Source organism: Anguilla rostrata, chromosome 17 (assembly GCF_018555375.3).
Source record: "Anguilla rostrata isolate EN2019 chromosome 17, ASM1855537v3, whole genome shotgun sequence".
Lineage (NCBI taxonomy): Eukaryota > Metazoa > Chordata > Actinopteri > Anguilliformes > Anguillidae > Anguilla > Anguilla rostrata.
The window spans coordinates 28,982,112-29,004,671 of NC_057949.1; the positions used below are offsets into that span (position 1 = coordinate 28,982,112).

The 22,560-nt window shown below is 48.2% G+C and overlaps 2 protein-coding genes across 3 annotated transcripts; one reads left to right on the forward strand and one right to left on the reverse strand.

The window, feature by feature from the left end:
• Positions 1 to 42: 42 nt before the first annotated feature.
• Positions 43 to 3,331, forward strand: LOC135243483 (zinc finger protein ZFP2-like). The gene is made up of 4 exons (XM_064315357.1): positions 43 to 758; positions 883 to 981; positions 1,591 to 1,756; positions 2,118 to 3,331. The coding sequence occupies exons 1-4, from the start codon at positions 516 to 518 to the stop codon at positions 2,657 to 2,659; spliced, it is 1,050 nt and encodes a 349-aa protein (XP_064171427.1). The 5' UTR covers positions 43 to 515; the 3' UTR covers positions 2,660 to 3,331.
• Positions 3,332 to 4,392: 1,061 nt separating this feature from the next.
• Positions 4,393 to 21,032, reverse strand: engl (endoglin, like). Of its 2 annotated transcripts, none has more exons than XM_064315503.1 (17): positions 20,914 to 21,032; positions 18,484 to 18,594; positions 16,517 to 16,686; positions 15,567 to 15,704; positions 15,032 to 15,206; positions 13,992 to 14,160; positions 12,911 to 13,055; positions 11,894 to 12,086; positions 10,613 to 10,797; positions 10,104 to 10,259; positions 8,913 to 8,996; positions 8,216 to 8,431; positions 6,681 to 7,028; positions 6,019 to 6,094; positions 5,788 to 5,889; positions 5,230 to 5,338; positions 4,393 to 4,432 (listed from the first exon to the last, which is right to left on the reverse strand). In XM_064315503.1, the coding sequence occupies exons 2-16, from the start codon at positions 18,542 to 18,544 to the stop codon at positions 5,232 to 5,234; spliced, it is 2,325 nt and encodes a 774-aa protein (XP_064171573.1). In that variant the 5' UTR covers positions 18,545 to 18,594; positions 20,914 to 21,032; the 3' UTR covers positions 4,393 to 4,432; positions 5,230 to 5,231. The 2 variants fall into 2 exon arrangements, with proteins under 2 accessions (XP_064171573.1, XP_064171572.1); XM_064315502.1 differs by lacking the exon at positions 20,914 to 21,032 and adding an exon at positions 19,566 to 19,808.
• Positions 21,033 to 22,560: the final 1,528 nt, after the last annotated feature.

Consider the following 22,560-nt stretch of genomic DNA (forward strand, 5'->3'; position numbering starts at 1 on the left):
CTGGGCACCATATACAGTGAAATCGATCAGCAGCTGCAATGGGACTGCTCTATGGATCAGCAGCACTGTCATTTATTTAAGCACCTTTGCTACTGGACACATTACATTACAGGCATTTAGCAGACCCTCTTATCCAGAGTGACTTACACAAGTTTTTACATTGCATTTATACAACTGGATATATACTGAAGCAATGCAGTTTATGTACCTTGCTCAAGGGTACAACAGCAGTGTCCTACCCAGGAATCGAACCTGTGACCCTTAGATTACAAGACTACCTCCTTGCCCATTATACTACACTGCCTCCATCTTTAGCTACTGGACACCCTTACGCAGAGTGGCATTTTCCAATGAAATAAGTTTATTTCTACATGTTTCATTTCTATGAAATGCATTTATACAGCCTGACATTTACTGAAGTACAGCAGAAGAGGAGTGACAGTGCCCGTCCCCAGGACTAGCCTCCAGAGACGCTGCTGCCCGTAAAGTGGGAAAATAACGGGCACATAACGGATATGCCTGTGCCCTCTACCCTCTGCCCATCAGACAGGCCGGCTCACGCCCCAGCTGCGCCCCAGCCGACGCCCCGCTGGCCCCCAGCCCTGTGCCCACGCAGCCCCGGAAGAGAGAGGGAGCTGGAGCAACTGCTGCACACTTTCCTGAGCCACCGACAGGGGGCGACAGAGAGCAGCAATCAGCAGCTGATCAGTCAACTCAGTCTCAAGCGTTCCTCTGCAGACTGCCCCCGGTGTCAGGAGGTGGGTACTGCAGTGCTATTGTTATCTCTTTTTCTCTCACACACACACATACACACATACACACACACACACACACGTGCGACTATCCTCATGATCAGTGTCCAATCTCTTCTCTCATTCGCAGGAGTCACAAGTGAGCAGGCTCCCTGTCCTCCCATTGGTTGCGTACAGCGACCAATCGTACATGTTCAGACCAAAGCTGGGTGTGCACTGCAGGATTATGGTACGGGTAACAGACAGCTCTCCCTGCACTGCGTGCGCTTACACAGAAACAAATGTTTACGAGGACACGTTTTTCCCCTGCACACCACCTTTAACCCTTAAAGGTGTGAGGTCACAAATACGTGATTAGAATGTTCTTAACTGAGCATTCTGGTGCTGATGATGTCACAATCCCTGCCGGTGACCAAAAGCAGTGGAGTTCTAGAACACTGGCTTAGAATTAAAAAAAAACATTCCAAAAAACCCATTAACGATGGTCAGGGTGCGCCAACAGATACTGTGACAGGGGTGAGGCTTATAGAGGTCCATCAGTCTTCATGTTAATGTTTTTGGTGTTTATCATGTTTATCTCACCATAACTTTTTAATGAGTCAGGCAATACTGTGTTACCCCCACTCAAATTGACTCGATCTGACTTTCAAAAATTCCCCTGGAATGTGTTCAAAAAGCTCAGTGTGAAAATTTGTGCAGTAAATGCTGCTGGACAAAAAGCGAGGTCGACTGTCGGACCAAAAGGGGTGGGGGGGGGGTGGGGTGGGGGGACATTGAATGTTGCAGTGACGTGGGAAAGCATAGCATGACGATCCCCACACGCGCGTGTGTGTTACAGGAGCGCGGATTCGGCTGCAAAGTGTGTGGAAAGACCTTCAAGCGCTCCTCCACCCTCTCCACCCACCTGCTGATCCACTCCAACACCCGCCCGTACCCCTGCCCGTACTGCGGCAAGAGGTTCCACCAGAAATCCGACATGAAGAAGCACACCTACATACACACAGGTGAGCGGGCGGAGAGCCTGTGCCACAGAAACACACGTCCATCCGTCCTTCCATCCATTATCCAATCCGCTTGCAGAAACAAAAATATCAGTTACACTTACTTATGACAACAGGATCCACCGCCCAGGTGATTAATTTAAGTCACTTAAATTCAGTTCTCACACACTCGCAGCACACGCTCACAGCGCACGCTCACAGCGCACGCTCACAGCGCACGCTCACAGCGCACGCTCACAGCACACGTGCGCTTGTTTCCGAGTGCTGAACCAGCCGCAGACTGAAGGGGGATCACACAAGCCTACGTTCACACAGTGTCTGTGGGGGAGGGCCGTGTGTGACGCGTTTCCCTCCGATGCTTCAGGTGAGAAGCCCCACGTGTGCCAGGTGTGCGGAAAGGCCTTCAGCCAGAGCTCCAACCTCATCACGCACAGCCGCAAGCACAGCGGCAACCGACCCTTCGCCTGCGCCTGCTGCCACGCCAGCTTCCAGCGCAAAGTGGACCTGCGTTGCCACCAACAACTGCATTGTGGGAACAGTAGTCTTTACGGCTCAGAGCTGCAACCTAAAGAACTGCACTGTGGGAACAGTAGTCTTTACAGCTCAGAGCTGAAACCTAAAGAACTGCACTGTGGGAACAGTAGTCTTTACAGCTCAGAGCTGCAACCTAAAGAACTGCACTGTGGGAACAGCAGCCTGTACAGCACAGAGCTGAAACCTAAAGAACTGCACTGTGGGAACAGTAGTCTTTACAGTGCAGAGCTGAAACCTAAAGAACTGCACTGTGGGAACAGCAGCCTGTACAGCACAGAGCTGTACCCTAAAGAACTGCACTGTGGGAACAGTAGTCTTTACAGCTCAGAGCTGAAACCTAAAGAACTGCACTGTGGGAACAGTAGTCTGTAAAGTTCAGAGCTGAACCTTAAAGAACTGCACTGTGGGAACAGCAGCCTGTACTGTACTCTGAACCCAAATGTCATACACACTCACATACAGAAATGTGTATGTATGAGTGGACACACATACGCATATACAAGCAAACACAAATAGATATGTGCATATGAAACACGCGCGCACACGCACACACGCACACACGCACACACGCACACACGCACACACGCACACACGCACACACGCACACACGCACACACACACACACCTGCACATGCACACACACACACACACACACACAGTTACAGACGCTACAGACCGAGGTGTCAATCAGGCCAGTACGTCCACACAGCACGCCACATTTCAATCACTGACCAAGACCCCCCATCTTTACTGGAGCAAAAAAGAACATTTACCTTCACAAAGCCTTCTAGTGACCAGCAGGGACACCTTTACACAGCGATTCATTCAGCCGCAGCCAGACTGCAGGTTGAGTAAAGTACTGTGGTTGCTATACAAATACTTACTAAATAAATACAGACACTTTATATTTGTAGAATTTTCACCGTGATCTCAGGAATATGTGAATATCTCAATAACAGTTGGTAATGTGGGTGCATTCAATTTTTATATTGTGCTTATTGCTGCCGTTTTATTATTATTTCAAAACAATAAAAAAGTGAATTTTTGTGTGTGTTCTTTATTATTATTATTATTATTATTATTATTAATAATATGATTTTTGTTTTTAAATTAACTTAATTTTAAAATATGGCTTCGTTTAAATTTATGTATACAGCTGTAATGTGATATGTTGAAATTAGAGAGAAATGTGGTAACAAGCAACCTGATGGCAGTGTGAAAGAAGGACAGATTTCAGACTAAAATATTTAAGGGGGACAGAGGGGGTTATTATGATATATATATATATTTTAAATTGTTTTGTAAATCTAGTCATCCCTCCATTTTCTTACCGCTTAATCCAAGTCAGGGTCACAGTGGCAACAGGGCAAGCAGAGCAAGCAAAAAAAATAAATAATTTTTTTTAAACTGATATGACTGCTACTGCCATCTACTGGTCAGAGAGTGCACTGCTGCTCTAATGCGTTTGGCCAGCATGCACGGTAGGTGTTCGAGCATGTCCATCGCAGACGCCCATGCAAAGCAATAACCCACACTACACTCTGCATTACTACGCTCTATTTTATTGAGAAACTGAGCAGAAAACATCACAAATTTGGGTCACAGATGCACAGAAATATACAAATATACCCTCCACTCCATCCCTCCCCCATAGTAAAACCAAAGCTTCCGCTCTAAAATATCTTCTTCTATCTTATTCCTCTGTCTTTACTCGGCGTATTTCAAAGGAAAATTTTCACCGCGACTTCCCTTCCCCCCGGCACACTTCTTTTTTTTTTTTTTTTTTTTGAAATGCCACACCCTCCCCGTGCCTTTAGACCAATAGGGTACCTGGTCAGCGTTGTATAAAGTGCGTTGCATTCAGTATTGATGGCTGAGAAAAAAAGTTTGGCGTGTTGTTTGGCAAGACATTCTCTCACCGACTCGTGCACGTCCACACACACACACACGCACACACGTACGCATACACACACACACACACACACGCGCATGCACACACACACGCACACATACACGCACGCACGCATACACACACACACACAGGTGTACACACACACTCATGCACGCACGCATACTCACACACAAACGCAAACACACAAGCCATCTTCAGTCTTTGCTTTTATTCCTCTTCCCCCCCAAAAAACCCTGCAGACGAAACAATATCCAAATATTGGTATTTTCCTTCTCTGTATACTTAAACTGTAATGCAGTATGCATTAAAAAAAACTAAAAACTAAACCTGTACACCATTTCCAAAATTTTAGATTTAGTCTTCACCACTTAATTTTTATTGTATTTATTTACTGTGACATTATTTATAGGATCATTATCATCATTATAATTATTATTAATAAGCTGCCACTTTGTATGGAAGGTGCATTATAATGCATATTATTTTACATTTTAGATACTGTCCTGTTGGAAAAAAACATACTTGTATAAAACAGATAAATAGAATTAACATTTTGTTTTATACAGGTGTGTGTATGGCTCATGTGCGTACAGGTGTGTACATGGATCATGTGTGTACAGGTGTGTGTACGGCCAATGTGTGTACAGGTGTGTGTGCAGATCATGTGTGTACAGGTATGTGTGGATGTGTGTACAGGTGTGTGTACAGATCATGTGTGTACAGGTGTGTGTACAGATCATGTGTGTACAGGTGTGTGTGGATCATGTGTGTACAGGTGTGTGTGTGTGTGGCTCATGTGTGTACAGGTGTGTGTATGGCTCATGTGTGTACAGGTATGTGTGTGTGGGTCATGTGTGTACAGGTGTGTGTGTGTGGCTCATGTGTGTACAGGTGTGTGTATGGCTCAGGTGGAGCAGGTGCACTGCGAGCACTTCCACACCTGAAAGACCGAGGAGACCCTGTCCTGTTCTGCCTGCAGGGCGCTCGACTGCACCTCCGCCACGTTAGCGGTTAGCCGTTAGCCTCTCACCTTCACATGAAGCTGTTGGACTGCTCCAGCGGGTCCGGGGGTGTCCAGGGGGCAGTGGTTTGGTTCACAGCCTCCTGCAGGCTGCCTCTTCTAAGCGGCAGGGTCACTCCTGGGGAAAAAAAACCAGCCAATCACAGATCAGAAATCAGTGTTCATCACCACAGGTTCATTAAAAAAAAACAAAAAAAAAAAAACATTTCAAGTTTTATTCATAGGGACACAGCCGGTAGGTATAAAGCGTGTTCGTTGCCCTCCTGCGAGTCGTATGGGTGCCCGTGGCTCTCTCTCTCTGCGCAGGCGTATGATTGGGTCTCCTCCACCCACTGCTCTGACTGCAGCTGTGGTTTCAAAAGAAGCAGCAGCTGGCAGGTGCAGGTTTCGGAGGAGAATCGCGGATCGCCTTCACTCCCCCGAGCCGGCAGCAGGGGGCGTACATGCGTGTTTCCCATAGGGTTTTGGGAACAGGACATTCCAAATCCTGGTGGGCTTACAGCTGCAACATTTTTTAAAGTGTATTAAAAAAAAAGGAAAAAAGACGCTGTGCCCTTGATGGCGTACCTGTACGTGTGTAGATGCACCACAGCGCCCCCATCAGGACGATGCCGATAAGGAAAGCAGCGAACGACACTCCCACCACTGAGCCTGTGTGCACCTCAGACCCTGAAAGAGAGAGAGAGAGGGAGGGAGGGGGAGAGGGAGAGAGGGAGAGAGGGAGGGAGGGAGAGATGAACTCCCACAGACCGCATATCCAGATTAGCTAGCTAATAGGGCGCAATACGCACTACTGACCAGAAGATGGCGCATGCTGTGCCCGTCCCAGAGGCAGAGTGACGAGCATCGGCCGCAGCAGATACCGGTACTCGCACTGAAAGACAGAAGAGGAAGAAAAGTCAGTGGAGTTTCCGTGGTTTAATACCGCCATCATCGGGAAATGTGCTAGATCTGGTTAGAACAGTTCTCAAACTTTGTCTTCACGGACCACTGAAACGGTTATGGAGGTTGCAGATGACTGACCAACTCAAACAGAAATGGAAATAAAAACCAAGACTCACACCATTGATAAAAACAGAAATTTATAACGAGCACAAAACCTGCTTTCAATCATCAGTGGGATGGATACACCAAATGTTCTATAGCAAAAATAAAAACATCAGCACAAAACCAGCTAGCCAAATATTACCAACATTACTAATGCAATTCCCTTTGCAATTCTGCAAGAGAAGAGACAGAACACAAAGGCTGATCATCTGGTTACAATAAAGAATCTGTGTGTAGCCATGGTGATTTGGTTACAATAAAGAATCTATGCGTCGCCATGGTGATCTGGTTACAATAAAGAATCTGTGCATCGCCATGGTGATCTGGTTACAATAAAGAATTCGTGCTCTGCCATGGTGATCTGGTTACAGTCAAGAATCTGTGTTTTGCCACGGTGATGGAAGCCTCAGTACCTGCTGGCTGCGAGGCTGAGCGATGAGGGGGGGCAGGCGGGCCCTGCCATGGCAGCGGTCCTGCGGGGGGGCCCCTGGGGGCCCCTCCTTGCAATAGTGGAGCCTGCAGTGCAGGAACTGCACCGGATTGATGTAGAGCGGCTTGAGCACGAAGCTGAACCTCAGCGCGCGGGGCGGGGCTCCCCCCCTCTCCATCGCCCCGCCCTTCCGAATCTGCCTGAGGGAGGGGTCCACGTGACAGCCGTCCTGGATGACCGCCCAGCCCGGGGAGGCGTCGGGGTCTGAGAGGGGCGACACCATGCAGGACTGGACCTCCACACCCCCCCTCTCCACACCATTCACTGACACCTGGGGGGGGAGGGGGGGGGGGGTCAGACTAGTCCTGGAAACACATCTTCTGAGTGTGTCCTTGAGCAAGACACCTAACCCCCAATTTCTCCCAAAGAGCTGGTTGGCACCTTGCATGCCTGCCTTGATCACCGTTAGAGTGAGAGTGTGTGTGTGTGTGTGTGTGTGAATGGGTGTGTGTGAATGGGTGAATGAGAGGCATTCATTGTAAAAGCGCTTTGTGCAGTCGTTGCTGGAAAATGCACTCTATAAATGGTAATTAGAGAGACTGACCTCTACACTGACTTGGGTGGTACAGAGACTGACCTTGACAGAGTGGCTTGTAGACAGACTGACCTGCACATAGACTTGGGTGGTACAGAGACTGACCTGCGCATAGACTTGCGTAGGAGAGACTGACCTGCACATAGACTTGCGTGGGAGAGACTGACCTGCACATAGACTTGCGTAGGAGAGACTGACCTGCACAGACTCTGAGCGACATGCAGAGGACTGACCCTCCACATAGACCTGGGGAGGGAGAGACTGCCTGCACATACTTCTGAGTGTGCCCTTGAGAAGAACCTACCTGCACCAAGACTTGCGTTGGAGATGAGACTGCCTGCACACGAGAGTGTGTTGTGGGTAGGCTGCCTGCTGGAAATGCTTGGTAGGGAGAGAGCATCATGTAAGCGCTTGCACAGACTTGCTGGAAAGACTGACCTCACAACAGACTTAGAGAGACTGACCTGCACATAGACTTGCGTAGGAGAGAGACTGACCTGCACACAGACTTGCGTAGGAGAGAGACTGACCTGCACATAGACTTGCGTAGGAGAGAGACTGACCTGCACATAGACTTGCGTAGGAGAGAGACTGACCTGCACATAGACTTGCGTAGGAGAGAGACTGACCTGCACATAGACTCGGGTAGGAGAGAGACTGACCTGCACATAGACTCGCGTAGGAGAGAGACTGACCTGCACACAGACTCGCGTAGGAGAGAGACTGACCTGCACAAGACTCGGTAGAGAGAGACTGACCTGCACACAGACTCGCGTAGGAGAGAGACTGACCTGCACACAGACTCGCGTAGGAGAGAGACTGACCTGCACACAGACTCGCGTAGGAGAGAGACTGACCTGCACACAGACTTGCGTAGGAGAGAGACTGACCTGCACACAGACTTGCGTAGGAGAGAGACTGACCTGCACATAGACTCGGGTGTTGGCCATGATGACGCAGGGGCCAGTCGTTTTGTCCTGAAACTCCTCCGTCCCAAAAAGCTGCAGGGCAAAAACTGTGGACCCGGACGTGCCCCCGTCCCCTCCTTCCCCCGACCCCTGCGGGCCCCCGAGCGCCGACGGGAAAGGGGTGACCTCCGGGACAGCGGGGGGGCTGGGGATGGCCACAAAACAGCTGAACTGCAGAGGGGACGGGAGAGGAGGGGGAGGAAGGGGCTCTTTAGACTGAGCGATGGCTTCTGGGAACCAGCTGCCTGAAATTCAGACAGACTGGCAGTGAAAAGTAAAAAGGCCTTAATCCACTGCAGTCACCAAACCCTTACAGTAATTAAATGTACACAAAATATAACTTAATAAAATATATCAACAAGGTACTGTACCTGGAAAACAAAAAATTGCTACTTTAAAATATATTTACCATTAGACATAATACTCAAAAAAGTCCACGTATCTGCTATATCGTATTAAAGACAATAAAGTATCTACCTATCAATATCCATCTATGCATCCATCTTATTTATCTGTCTCTCCATCTATTTCAGTATATTCACAGACACAACAGACCACCACGGTCACATCCAGGCCCGCTAATGGAGCACAGATGAGAACTCTCGCGATGGCTGAAAGAGCACACAGGAGGGCGAATCTGGCATCGTCTCACGTGGATGACTAGCGGGGTCTGCCGGCTGCCCCTCTCCGTCTCGTTCCGCACGCCGACGGAGGTCTCGCTTCTCCATAGCAACACCTGTCCCGGGGGATGATGGGATTGAATGTAGTCCAATGGAGAGGTTTACACAGCACAGATTCTACAGCCCCGGGGGTCCACAGCCCTGGTCCCGGACAGCCAGCGGGTGCTTGAGCTTGTTGTTACTCAGCGCTTACTTGAACTGGATTTGACTGTGAACTGAGCTGAATTGCGGCAGTCAATCATAACGTTAACTGACTTCACCTGATTTCTTGTGTCTGAACTGGTTGCCGATTTTGAGGGTGGAACACTAAAAGCAGCATAACCCTCTGGCTCTCCAGAAACAGAGGTGTAGCAGCAATCACGCACATCGCTTCCGTTACCACGGCAATGCCAGGGGGGTATTTCACAAAGCAGGATTACTGAGTTAGCTGGATAATGACTGCACCGTGAGTAATACCGATGAACGACTCGAAGGTATCAACTGATGTTAGTTTCTGGCATCATAACCTGCACCTGAAGTATAGTAACCCGGCGAAATCTGGAACAAAAAGCGGACTGAAGTTAGCGAAAACAGAGCTGTATCCGCTGTTTTTGTTTTTCACTGATTACAACTGCAGGAGACCGAGACCTACCGCGAACCGACTTTCGGTTACAAGCCCAGTTCCTTACCCACTGTGCTACCCCCCTATACGGTCCTGTAATTAGACTTCAGCCGCCACAGCCCCATTGCTATTTTGGGCCTACTCAGAGGGCGGGCCAGACTGGCCCAGCCATGGCCAATCAGTTGTTTTCGTTGTTTTCCATCCTGTGAGTGTGCTCAGTGACCCGAGCATGATTGTGTCAGGGTGACTCGCCGCTCTACAGGGAAGGGGCTTCGGTCTGTTCCCTCTCAGTGAAATCCACTTTCAATTTACACTAATGCTTTAAAAAAAATGTTGGTTGACCATGTTGATTGCCTAATATTGTAGCGCACTCCGAATGAACACCTGCATCTCTCACACTCACTCTCACTCTCACTCTCACCTCACCTCCACTCCACTCTCACTCCACTCACACTCCACCCCACACTCACCTCACTCACACTCACACTCACACTCACACACCTCATCGCCTTTTCTGCCCCCTTTCACTCACCCCCTCCCCTCTCCATCCTCCCCCCCTCACCATATTTTTGTAAAGCACCCCTCTGGGCTCGGCCTCCATCACACCCTCCGTCCCACAGGAAATGACAGGGAAGACCAGCAGGAAGTGGGTGCCGTTGGAGTGTGCCTCACAAGCACGCTCGCGCAGCGTAATGGCCTTCACTGGGGGGGTCAGGGACTGGGGGGGGGGGAGAGCAAACTGCATTTTCAACAATGGAATACACTGCAATATATTGTGCATTATATATATTGTTAAATATATAAAGCAGTGCATTTTATACACACATATATACACACACATCTGAAAGGGACAATAACTGGTATATTTTCCTATATGCAGTTCAGTTGTGGCAATAATTTTATTATATTTTTACTTGTATATTGTCAGTATATTCCATTGTGCCATGAAGGGGAAGCCAGATCTACAGCACCAATACCAGAGAGCGCCAGAAATCCAGGAACAAACAACACAACGTCTCGTTCTATCCCTCCTACGGCCCCTGTGATTGGACCTTTAGGGTGACCTCTGACCTGCAGGACGCTCGAATCCATGGCAACGCTGAGCTGTCCATCCTGGCACTGCACAGCCATGGCCTCCTGGCTCCGCCCTGCCCAGTCACCCCCCCGGCTCAACCACTCCCTCACGCTCCTCTCCTGCATCTCCACCGGGAGGCGCTGTGACCGAACTGCCAGGGACCGAGGGGAGAGGAGACTGCCTGAGCATGGGGGGGGGGGTAGGAGAGAGGGGGGAGAGGGAGAGAGAGAACGGAAAATAGGGAATAGTGAAGAAAGAAAGAGGGAGAGTGAAAGAGGGTAGAGGGAGAAAGAGGGGGAGAGAGAAAAGAAGAGAAGGTGAGGGCATGAGTCAGAGGGAGGGATGAAAAAAGGGTTAAAGGGAGAGAAGGATAGAGGGAAAGAAGGGTCAAAGAAGGAAGAATGGGAGACAAATTTCACTATTAACCCTTGTCGTGAGCACGCACACACGCATGCACACAGACAAACACAGACGGACGCGGGCAAACACACACCTGAATACCGGTCATACTCACACACAGAAAGCACCACAACAGACACACTCTTACAGTGGGAGAGGAAGAACGTTAAATAAGGTCTCTATTTAAACCGCGAATCAGGACATACGCGGCGGAATTCTGGGAAAGATGAGCAGGAGAGGACCTCACTAACACGGCTAAAAAAGGAAGCACTATTGCACCACGCCGGCGAATGAAAAACAGCGAGCTTGTGCGCAAAATAAACAAAAATAAACAAAATCTAGCAGGAAAAAAAATGCACTTGACCTTCGGTTTCTGAACGGCCAATAGTGTTACCGCAGTGAAGAGAATTTACCCGGCAACCAGGAGACAAGATGGACCAGTCTCCTAAAAACTAAAAAAAGCCCCTCGGTCTGTTCTCAGGATAAGGGAACGGAGAGCCCATTATCCAGCCGTCTGGGTTCCCTCTTAATTACTCTCAGCGTGACCCTGCGGACGTTTCCAGTCCTCTGTTGTGCCATTTCGTTTAAATGCATTCCGATCCAAAAGACAACAAACAGAGAGATAAGCAGGAACTAAATGAGGGGGGGTGTATGAGGGGTGTGTAAATGACAAACGCACAACACACACCCACACACAAACACACTCACAAACAGCCACAAAAACACCAACACAAACACGCACACACACACACAAACATCCACAAAAACACCAACACAAACATGGACACACACACCCACACAAACACGTACACGAACACCCTCAAACACCCACCCCAACAATCACACAATGACCACAAATGCACACAAACAGTCCTAACCTGTCCCTCCCCCAGCCAGCCTGATCACAAAGCGATTGGCTAGGTCAGCCTCCGTGTATGAGGTCACCTTTGGAAAGCCACTCTCATTGGCCCAGCCCAGGGGGTCATGGGTCGCGAGGAGGTCAAGGCTGGGTACGACGGTCAGAGTGAGGTTGGGTTCAGGAGGAAAGAGCGGGGACACGCTATTGGATGACTGCATGAACAAAAAAGAAAGAAAGAAAAAGAAAGAGAGAAAAGCCAGCAGACACACAGTCACTGTCAAGGAGATTAGGAACGGAAGACCCATCTTATCACGACATACAGCAAACTGCCACCACTCTGCAAGTCATTTCACTTACATTCCCCTCTTTCATGCCACTCACATTCATGTACCTCCATTCCAGCACTTATTTTAATTTTTATTATCGTCCTAATGTTGCAGCTTGTACTTCCCCCTAATTTGACTTACCATAGGTTAGGTCAGAATAATGTTCACTGCGTGAACGGGACTGTGTTCTTGGCTATGAAAAACTGTATGAAATGAGCATCGTACCTTATCGGACCTGCGTTTTGTAGTTGCTCCGATGGCCTTCATATGCAGTTTTGTATGTCGCTTTGGATAAAAAGTGTCTGCTAAATAAATGCAATGTAATATAAAGCCAGCAGCTTTCACTCCAGCCCTGTCACAATACGCTTCACAGACAGCCCTGGCCTAAACCCCCACAGGAGCAAGCCTAAGGCAACAGTGGCAAGGAAAAAAAACTCCCTGGCAGCAGAGAGGAAGAAACCTTGGAAGGAACCAGGCTCAAATGTGGGGGGGGGGACCCATCCTCCTCTGGTCAGCTCAGGGCATAGCTTAGCGGTCAGTGAAACGCGCCTCTTGCTCACTACGCAGTAAACCCTCCTCGGCTGGTCTCGCAGGTTCGAGTCAGTTATTGATTTTGGAAATGCTAAAGCGGGAGACGCTGTGTCTCTGCAGGGCTAGTGAAGGTCGTTCCCCTGCTCGACCGTACAGACAGGCCGGGAGAGGAGACTCACGTAGACGGAGATTTGACCCCGCAGCCCCTTGGCTGCCAGGGCCCAGTTGACCGGAACCGTACTGCTGAGGATCAACACTACGCTGCACCATCCAGCACCGGCCACCGGGGGCAGCAGAGAGACAGACACCTCCACCTGTAGTGCGCTGACACAAGGGAAGAAATTATATTAATTTTTTTGTAAAACAATTCCCCTCCTTTTTTAAAGCACTTTTTAAACAACCTGACAACTTCCCCATTCTGCATAAATATAAAAAAATTTTTTTTATTAAATTGCCAATGCTTGAACCAGCTTGCCAGTTTACACAGTAATAGCAGAGACCCCAGATTGTTCAAGAGCAGGCTCAGCGCAGTGCTGGACGCACAAAAGGAAAGCCTATGGGGCCTGAACAGCATGTTCTCTTCATTATGCACTCGTGTTACCATGCAACTCGACTCTCATACGTCTCCGCCAGCGTAAAAGCCAAACGCTACCAATTCATGCAAAAAAATAATGAAATAAATAAATTTAATATTGGCAGAGCTGGTGAATCAGGCAGCAACGTCCAGTCTCAGATGTCAAAAGGAGGCAGTTCACCCAAAATAATAAAGCTGTTTCCACTGATCCAGAGTGCTAGCTAACCATCGATATTTCGCTGAGATTCTGCGCGTTTTCGCTAATTGCTCAATGATGAAACAATGTTTTAAAACAACACTGACGCTGAGCCCCAGAATACCGGCATGCTTTGGCGGAGACTCATATACACGTTCGGCGTACTTTGGTGGAAATCAGTTATTCATGAAACCGCGTGCAACAAAGTCTGTGGATGATTGTGAGGAACCGTGCCATTATAGATTTGACGTTGAGATGACGTTGCAGAGTTTTTCTCAAGTAAATTTTTGGCACCACAAAAACTTGGCGCCGCTGAGGTCCGTTGTATCAGGGTCAGCCGCAGCGGATATCGAGAAAACTCCCCAAATCTCAGAAAAAAATACCCGGACGGATGAATAGCACACCAGGTGGAAACACTTTTTTTTTCCCCTTTTGGGGTGAAGTGCCCCTTTGACCCCCGCACCCCGTACCCCGCGGAGCAGAGCCTCACCCACGGGTCCCCGATCCCGTCGCCTGCAGTTTGATCACATGCACCTCCGGGTCTCGTCCCGCCCCGGCTGGGGCACAGCCGCGCACCCCCCGGGGCTGCAGGTCAGAGGTCAGGTAGTTGGGGGACAGGAAGAGGGGCTGCAGCTGGCAAACGCTGGGCATTGTGGGATCTGAGTGGAGGGGCAGAGGGAGAGAGAGAGAGAGAGAGAGAGAGAGATCAATGCCATAGCAACGCCTACAAAAGGCATTTAAATTTTTATTTCAGTTAAACTGACACGAGAGAGGCGGAGAAGGGCTTCAAATTCCAGGGAGGGACTTTTATTGGGGAATATGTTCAGGAATTCTGTCTCTTGAATTTGAGGGTCACGTCTAACCCCACCCCCCCTGTCCAGGAGCCTGGGACAGGTGGAGAGTATATCCACCTCCACCATTTCTAAACAGAGCCCGGGACGGGTGTGGGGCCAAACCTGGTCCTGAAGAGTCAAAGCGCTGGTTTTTTTGTTCACCCGAAAATCAATGACCATTTCAGGCCCTGGAAACCAGGTGAGATGATTTCATTTATCAATTAAGGCAGGGGTTCGCAGCCAAGGCGCTGGAGAGCCACAAGCTCTGCCAGTTTCTGTTTGCACCCAAAAATCAGCACAGAATTCAGACCCAAGTAACCAGGCTGGCATTGATTAATTAAGTAGCATAACATTAACACAACAAACACATAGACAAGAACAGGCCATTCAGCCCAACAATGCGGAAAAGAAATGAATACCAGCAGAGTCAGTGGCTCTCCAGGAACAGGGTTATAAGACCCCTGAAATAGGTTCTGTGTAAGAACAGGCTCCTGAATTAGGTACTGTGTAAGAACAGGCTCCTGAATTAGGTACTGTGTAAGAACAGGCAAACCAACAGTTCAGCTCTCCAGGACCATGTCATGTACATCCAACTCTATCCCCTCTGTCCTCTGTGTGTGTGTGTGTGTGTGTGCGGGCATGAGTGTGTGTGCGTGTGTGTGCACGCGTGACTCCGCCCCCTCGCCCTCCCGCTCACCCACTCCCAGGCGGATGTAAGCGCGGTTGGCGATGGGTGCGTGGGTCAGGGAGGAGATGGCGCCATGCTGGTCCAGGCTCCAGCGCAGCAGCGCCTGCGGGCTCCAGGGCAGGGTGCCCACGTGCTTCACCTGGCAGGCCACACCCCGCGACTGCACTGTGGAGGGCAGCGCCACCTGCCAGCGACACAGCGCAATAACACTCTCACATACAAACTTACGCCTGCACACACACAGACTCACCTGCAATTCAGCCATCCCTCTGAAAGAGGTCGATCGATAGAACATTCATGCACAACAATGATCGCACTGCCCTTGCTCAGTCAGCTACATCAATTGACCTCTTTATGGTGTAAGATCAAGAAATATGGGATTAGAATGTTCTTAACCGAACATTCTAATGCTGATGTCACAATCACTGCTGGTGACTGAAAGCAACACAGTTCTAGAACGCTGACTTAGAATATTGAAAAACATTCAACAAAAAAAAAAAAAAACTATTACACTTCAAAGGGTTAAGCACACAACTTGACTTACCAGTGCCAGAATGGAGAGGCTGGGAGGTAAGTTCTCTCCCTCCAGGCACCACTGCACACGATTCTGGGAGCTGAGCACCAGGGCCAGAGATCGGTTTGGGGGCTGAGTGAAGGACAGGGGCCTGAGGATCACCTTCACCTGCAGAGAGAGATCCAGGGTTCAGAGCACCTCACTCAGAGGGCTTGGGTTCAGGCCCATTCGCTGACTCAACACGCCCAATCAGCAGCTGACCCACCGCCCCAACTCTACAGACTCATCCTCTGGTCCACACACACTGACTCACCAACTCATCAACTGACTCAACAAGCTTGCTCAGCAGCTGACCCACTGCCCCAACTCTACAGACTCATCCTCTGGTCCACACACACTGACTCACGAACTGACTCAACAAGCTCACTCAGCAGCTGACCCACTGCCCAAACTCTACAGACTCATCCTCTGGTCCGCACACACTGACTCACCAACTCATCAACTGACTCAACAAGCTCGCTTAGCAGCTGACCCACTGCCCCAACTCTACAGACTCATCCTCTGGTCCACACACACCGACTCACCAACTCATCAACTGGCTCACTGATCAACTAACCCACTCACAGACTCATCTACCGATCAGAAGATTCACTCCAACTGATCAACTCCAGTGTGGAGTGTGGCTGCCTGGGTCTACCTGTGTGCAGTGGATTAGCACTGTGCATCAGTTTAGCTGTGGTTTACCTGTGAGAGAGAGAGAGATAAGGATATGGAAAACGTGAGGAGGAAAAATAGAGGTAGAGGGGAAGATGGGTAATTGAGATGGGGGAAAGAAGGAAGGGAAACAGGAGTGGGAGATGAGAGGGAGAGAGAGAGAAAAAAAAGGGGAAAAAAGAGAGGAGGAGAGAGTCAAAGGGGTAGGCCAGAGAGGAAGAAAGACTGGGAGTGAGAATGCGGAAGAGAGGAGAGGAGGCGAGTACCTGTCTCTGTGATCCAGGACTGGCTCTCCCCACAGAGACCACGTGGGTCTCCCTCTCCTCTGTCTCCCTGGCAGCACAGCCCGGCCCCGCCCCAAAGCGCTCCAGAAAACCCTGCACAGGGTGCAGCGCCCCCACTGGACACACTGGGCAGTGCACTCCAGTACTGCACTCTTTAAAAAAAAAATACAAAATAAGTAAATAGTGGAACAGGAACTAATGGCATTTGCAGACATCTTTAATATCATCAACGACCAGAAATAAATCTGTGTTTACGCTGTAGTCAAAATCAAAGTCACTAAGCAGCAACTCTTCAGAATCGACAGCAGGAGCGTTCGACAATCTCCGAATTGACATGGCTTTGAAAAAAGTGCTCTGAAAGCACAGCATTACATTACAGGCATTTAGCAGACGCGCATTACTGCAAAAACACAATCAAAATGGAAAACTCACTCACATAAAAAAACATGTTGTAATGACTACGTTTTCCTTGTTCCAGCAGGCTATGGTGACAAACGGGAGCAGGTCAAGTTCATGCCCTGGTTAAAGTCTTGAACTGGTTAAAGTGCCTACAGTCTGAACTGCCGAAAGTCTCAACAGACTGAACTGCTACAGCACTGCATTTAACTGAAGTGCCATGAGGCACAGCCTGGGATCGAATCCCAACAACGCCATGCTAGCGCCACCTGTGGCCAGCACCTGTACTGCTCACTCGGGTTCTACTTCCTGTTTGAGCCGAGCAGCGCTTCGTCATTGTGCTCCACTTCCTGTTGGGAGGTGCATCAGAGAGGATGATACTACTATACCTGTCGTCTTTGTGTGTCCTTCGATACATTTGTTTGAAGAGTGTCACCTGTATGAGCTTCACTTCCTGTATGAAATGTGACATACAGTATTTCCTCTTTGCACTATCAGCAGTATTTCCTGTTTGGGCTGAGAACAGTGAGACCAGAACTCTTTGATTGACTTGTTAGGCCAGAAACATACCCTACGCAAGTACAGGAATGCAGATGCTTCGAGCTGCACAAAATTTATTTCACACGTTGTTGCACTCTAAAATGTGTCACTTGAAATTCAACGCAAAGCGTGAGCTGCAGTTTCAAGTGTCGCAGCAAGGGGCGCTATAAGCAGGTAACAACAGGATGAAGCAGACGACTACTTCTTCTTCCAGTTGTGCTTTCTTCCGCTCAGTGTTTCACAGCTGCCCTGGATCGCCCCATTGAGGACTCAGGTTCATTAGCTCCACAGGGGCATGTGAACACAAGTTGAGCGTGTGCAACCAAGCCGAGCGTTAGCAGTGCGTCGGCCTGGCGCTGTCGCCCGCGTCTGCGTACATGCGTAGGGTATGTCTCCAGCCTCAGCTGTACTTTCTATTTGAGCTGTTCTCTGTCTCCTTTCACTTTCACTTTCTCTCTTTCAAAAAACCCCACACTGTGCCGACCTTAACTGCAGCACATCAAATTTAGTCCAGAGAGAAACACGTTTTATATTTTCCGAGAACAGTTTAAACCCATGACTTGTCGCTCAGTTTGGCCACGTTTCGTTCTCCCATTTTGTTTTTGACACAGTAAGTATTATACAAGCAGCAGTAGTGGTGCATTGCGCAGTAGGAGTGGCTCCACAGCACGCCTCGTTCAGAATACTGTTTCATCTATGGCAGGGGTGCCCGAATCCGGTCCAGGAGGGTGAGTCTACGTGCCGGGTTTTTGCGCAAACCAGGTGCGCCTCAGGTTTAATTTTCTGACCGCTGTATAAACTATGCTGGCTCACTCCTGTACTTGAGCACACTGAAAAAAATCTTTCAGGATGCACTAGCAGTTTTCTAGCTGGTGCTTATACAAACATCAGATCAAGATAAGATTGCCCCCAATTAAATAATTAAGAGCAGAAGATGGCGCAAAAATCCCGAAACTGATAAGCCCATTGTTGTGAGCCACAGATCTACGGTCTTCGTGTCCACTCCCCCTCACCTGCAGTTCCAGTACCCAACAGGAGGAGGCAGAGGACAGTCAACTTGGTCCTCCACACCATCTTCACTGTTCTCAAGGCAACTTCAGCTAGGATCGACTTCCTGGGGCACACTGGAGACGAACAGAATCCAAATCCAATTTAAATCAGTAATAGAGGAGGCTTGTGCAGAATAGGTCCAAAAATAGACCTAATAACTTAATGGTGCATTTGGAAATTACGGTACAGTGTGGTTGACAATGAGAGAGGAGGTCAATTTTGACAGGAATTGCACTGTTGGATCTGTGCACCTGTTAATTTTTCTTCCCTATTTTTTCCCCACAAAAAAACTCCGGTAACCCTTTGGCTGCCAGTGCTAAACTAGGCACAGGACCCCGTCCAGAGCTCAAACTCCCTTTCTCTTCAACATTTGCAGACGTGAGCATCTTACACTCCGTAGAACCCCATAGAAAATACCATCTTATCGCCGCACCGCACGAGACGACGACAGCTAAATTCCCTCATTAAGGTCCTCCCCCCCCCCACCCCCACCCCACCAATGCAGGCATGTCAACGTACAGACCACTTCAGTGACACACCGAGCGAACAATTTAACATTAAGCTTGTGATTTAAAAACCACCCCCCCCACACACACACACACACACACACACACACACACACACACACACATCGACAACAAGTACAACAAACAAAAAAGACGAGGGGACTATGGGCGAACAAAAGCGTGCCGAAAAAAAGCCTGTCTTGGCTTTGAAAACGCACCTGGGATTCACTCCGTAAAATTAGCCAGTGTATCCAGTTCATCGGGACACATATAGTTAGAGATTGGTGGCATTCATTAACATGTCATTTTCAATGGACATAAACTAGCACGAATTATGGGCACTTCGACAAATGACCACTGGCAAAAACGTGGTCAAAAACAATCGGGAGAAGACACTCAAACATTTTCAGAAATGCACAGACACCGACGGAAGTAGCATCCATTTTTTTAAAGGAACACCTCAAAGTCAAGAAAGTTCTTTCAAAGTAACTGATGAAACCTGCATAAGAACGCAAACAGTTTGTCCAACTGAAACCTACCTGTGTCCGTTAATCTTTGCAGTAAGCCATGAATGTTGCGCGCGGCTCGGCAGTCAGCACTGAGCTACCAAGCACAGCCTATCCTTCCCCATATTTTACTACTGGATCACCCCCGCCCCCTTCTCTCTCTCTCTCTTTCTCTCTCTGTGGCACACACCCACAAACTTCATCAATACCGAATAGAATATTCGCTATTCGCGAGGACACAAAACGACAACTGTCACGTGTTACATTCCACGCACGCACAAACTCCGAACTGAATTCTCAACTTCAGTACCCCGGCCAAGTTGTGACTGTGACTGAGGAGGAACACCGCGCCGAGCCAGGCGAGAAGGAAAACTTCACCTCCTCGGGAGAGACGAACGGCTGAAGAGGGACGTGCACGGATAAATGGAGCGGAGATGAAGACAGAGCGAAGGAGAAGTGAGACAGGAAGACGACAGGAAAGGACGGAGGACGGAAGGAAAGAACAGGGAAACTTCAAGTTTTGCTTTATACAAAAGTCACATTACACAAATAAACGTAGCCTATATCTGTGTGACGAATAGCTCTTCATAATAAAACCTAGGCTATAGGATCCAACACAGTTTCGATAGGCAATGTCGAATCACTTAACCCTCGCACTAAATTAACCTATTCAATTAAATTTTAATAATCGGGATTGACCCATGAACGCGTTTACTGATGTAGCTATTTTGTTACTCTCTCTCTCTCAAGTTACTCTCAGGTTCTTGATCGTTGAGAAATCGTAGTCGGGAGTAGGCAACACTTTTTGATATTTGTCAACCGCAGGGATGTACGCCAATTCTGATTTATTTTACAGAGGGAACTCTGAAAGGATAAACTGAGATGACGGTCATTTCTGCAATTGTGCTACATTCCAGTTATAGCCGAGTCCCACTGAACAATGCGTAGTCCAAATAATGTGCGAAAATGAAACTATAGAGATCACCATGGTAACGTGACTGCAAGTTCTGAATAATCCACCTATATGCTCTCCGTTGTTTTGGCATAAATTGCTTAAGTGTTACTCGGTGATACTCTTTTTCTTGTGTGGTAAATGGTTAAATGAAAATGTTAATTGATAAACCTGATCCCAGGTGTAGTCGCTTTTAAACTTTGATTTACGGGCTACTCTCAGTCCATCTCGCTTCAGTGGTTTAAAAAAAACACAAATAATAATAATAATAGCTAATAATAATAAGAAGAATAATAATAATAACGCGCCCAGATATACCAAATCATCCTTTGTGTCTTTAAACAGTGATTCTCGTTGCATAAGTAATCAGTTAAAATAGGCTACTTGGGTATACTTCCAGGATAAAATTTCCCAGTAAATGAATCTTACGTGAGTCAATTCCTGAACTCGTACACTTTTCTTTCTCGTGTGTTTTCCACTCCTCTAACCTTATTTTGACCAACTGGGACCCCGATTTTTAAAGTTCACTAATTTTGAATCGGCACACACGCGTGCAAATATAGAACAAATTCGTAAGCGTTATTCGGTCATATTTTAAACCAATCAGACTTTCGTATTAGATCTCTTATCCAATCGGCTCTTGTTCGCGGAAAGAGACGAGCGGACCAGACGAGACTGCAGACAGCACGCACGTGCTTACAGATGGTCTCCAGACCGCACGTGATTAATAAGGCTGCATGAGTCGAGACAAATTCCTAGAATTAGTGATGACGACTGCATATGAAACGTTAATTAGGAGCAGTTAGTTTTTGTAGTTACAGTGATGCATTAAGCGTTCATCCAAACCAAAATGACAACATACAACCCGAGAACAAGAGTAAGGTCGAGGAAAGAAAGAAACTCTTTTTTCTTTTTTTTTTACTAAAAGGGACTGTCATTTGCAGAAATACACTGTGACACTAGCCATCCAATCAGATGCCTGAATAACGAGGACATATTTCTTCCACTGTTATGCCTAGACGCAGCAGTATAGTGTATTAGTTGTATTAGTTAGGTGGCTGGGCTTTGAACCATTGACAGTATATAAATGGACGACGCGATGCTGCGGGGCGAGAATGGAGCATAGACATGCATATTTAACTAGACAGGCGAGCGCGCCTTCAGCTAACCTGAGCTCGTGAAGTCCCGGAAGTAAGCCTGCACTGTGGGAAAAACGTTGGAGCTCCCACCCAAGTGAATGGTCGCGTGTCTTTTCTGTTATAGAAATAGCGGTTTTTATTAGTCTTGCTTTGTAAATACAACGTTTAACATTCGGCATCGTTGAAACTGCCTATCCTTGGTTGTCGTCAACTGTCATGTTGTACCGTCATGAACTGTTTTCCCTTTTCAGCGCATCTAACGTACGTGGTTTGCGTATACGTTCACCCGGGCGTGCATCTCTGCGAGGACCAGTTGGTGTATTGGCCTTGTACGCGGTTCTGGAGGAAACACAGTAATCGGTAATGCCCCCCTGGGCATATTGATAGGTTCACTAGCCGGAAGTGCAGCTGCTCTGGGATACCAGTTCGAGTCAGTGCCCTGGTGGACCCTAGTGTTATTTCACATAAATAATAGAGGGGTCATAGTCCGGGATATTTTGATAGTTTCACTAACCAGTGGAGTATCCTTAGTTAGGGCTCCCTGGGATAGGTTAGATTCGGTACCCGGACAAACATAATTTTCCAGGTTAAAGTCACTTATTCACAGCGCAAAGACATCATTTGCAACATTCCCGGATGAGTAGCACCTTTACCTGCCAGGATAGAAGGTCTTAATGTCAATGAACAATTAGATGAATGCCTGGCAGCAGTAGATAGTCTTGCTCTCCGGGGTACAAGTCTTGCCACCCACTATTTCAGCACACCCCAGTCAATACACTTACACACAAACCCGTTTTCACACAAACATCCACATTACAGGTTAATGGAGTCAGATAAACTTGTTTCCCTCCTTGCGACCACATCTAAATAAACTTGTTTTCCCCTCCCTGTGACCATGGCTAGACCCTTACGTGCTTCGTTCCAAGAACACCCCAAA

Bases quoted from the DNA above. Each gene is read 5' to 3' on its own strand.
- LOC135243483 (XM_064315357.1), top strand. From the start codon at position 516: ATGCCTGTGCCCTCTACCCTCTGCCCATCAGACAGGCCGGCTCACGCC. The intron at 759-882 runs GTGGGTACTGCA...TCTCATTCGCAG, and splicing joins ACTGCCCCCGGTGTCAGGAG to GAGTCACAAGTGAGCAGGCT. The intron at 982-1,590 runs GTACGGGTAACA...TGTGTGTTACAG, and splicing joins GTGTGCACTGCAGGATTATG to GAGCGCGGATTCGGCTGCAA.
- engl (XM_064315503.1), bottom strand. From the start codon at position 18,544: ATGGTGTGGAGGACCAAGTTGACTGTCCTCTGCCTCCTCCTGTTGGGT. The intron at 10,260-10,612 runs GTCAGAGGTCAC...CCCCCCCCCCAG, and splicing joins TGGATTCGAGCGTCCTGCAG to TCCCTGACCCCCCCAGTGAA. The intron at 5,339-5,787 runs GTACGCCATCAA...TTTTTTCCCCAG, and splicing joins GTGCATCTACACACGTACAG to GAGTGACCCTGCCGCTTAGA.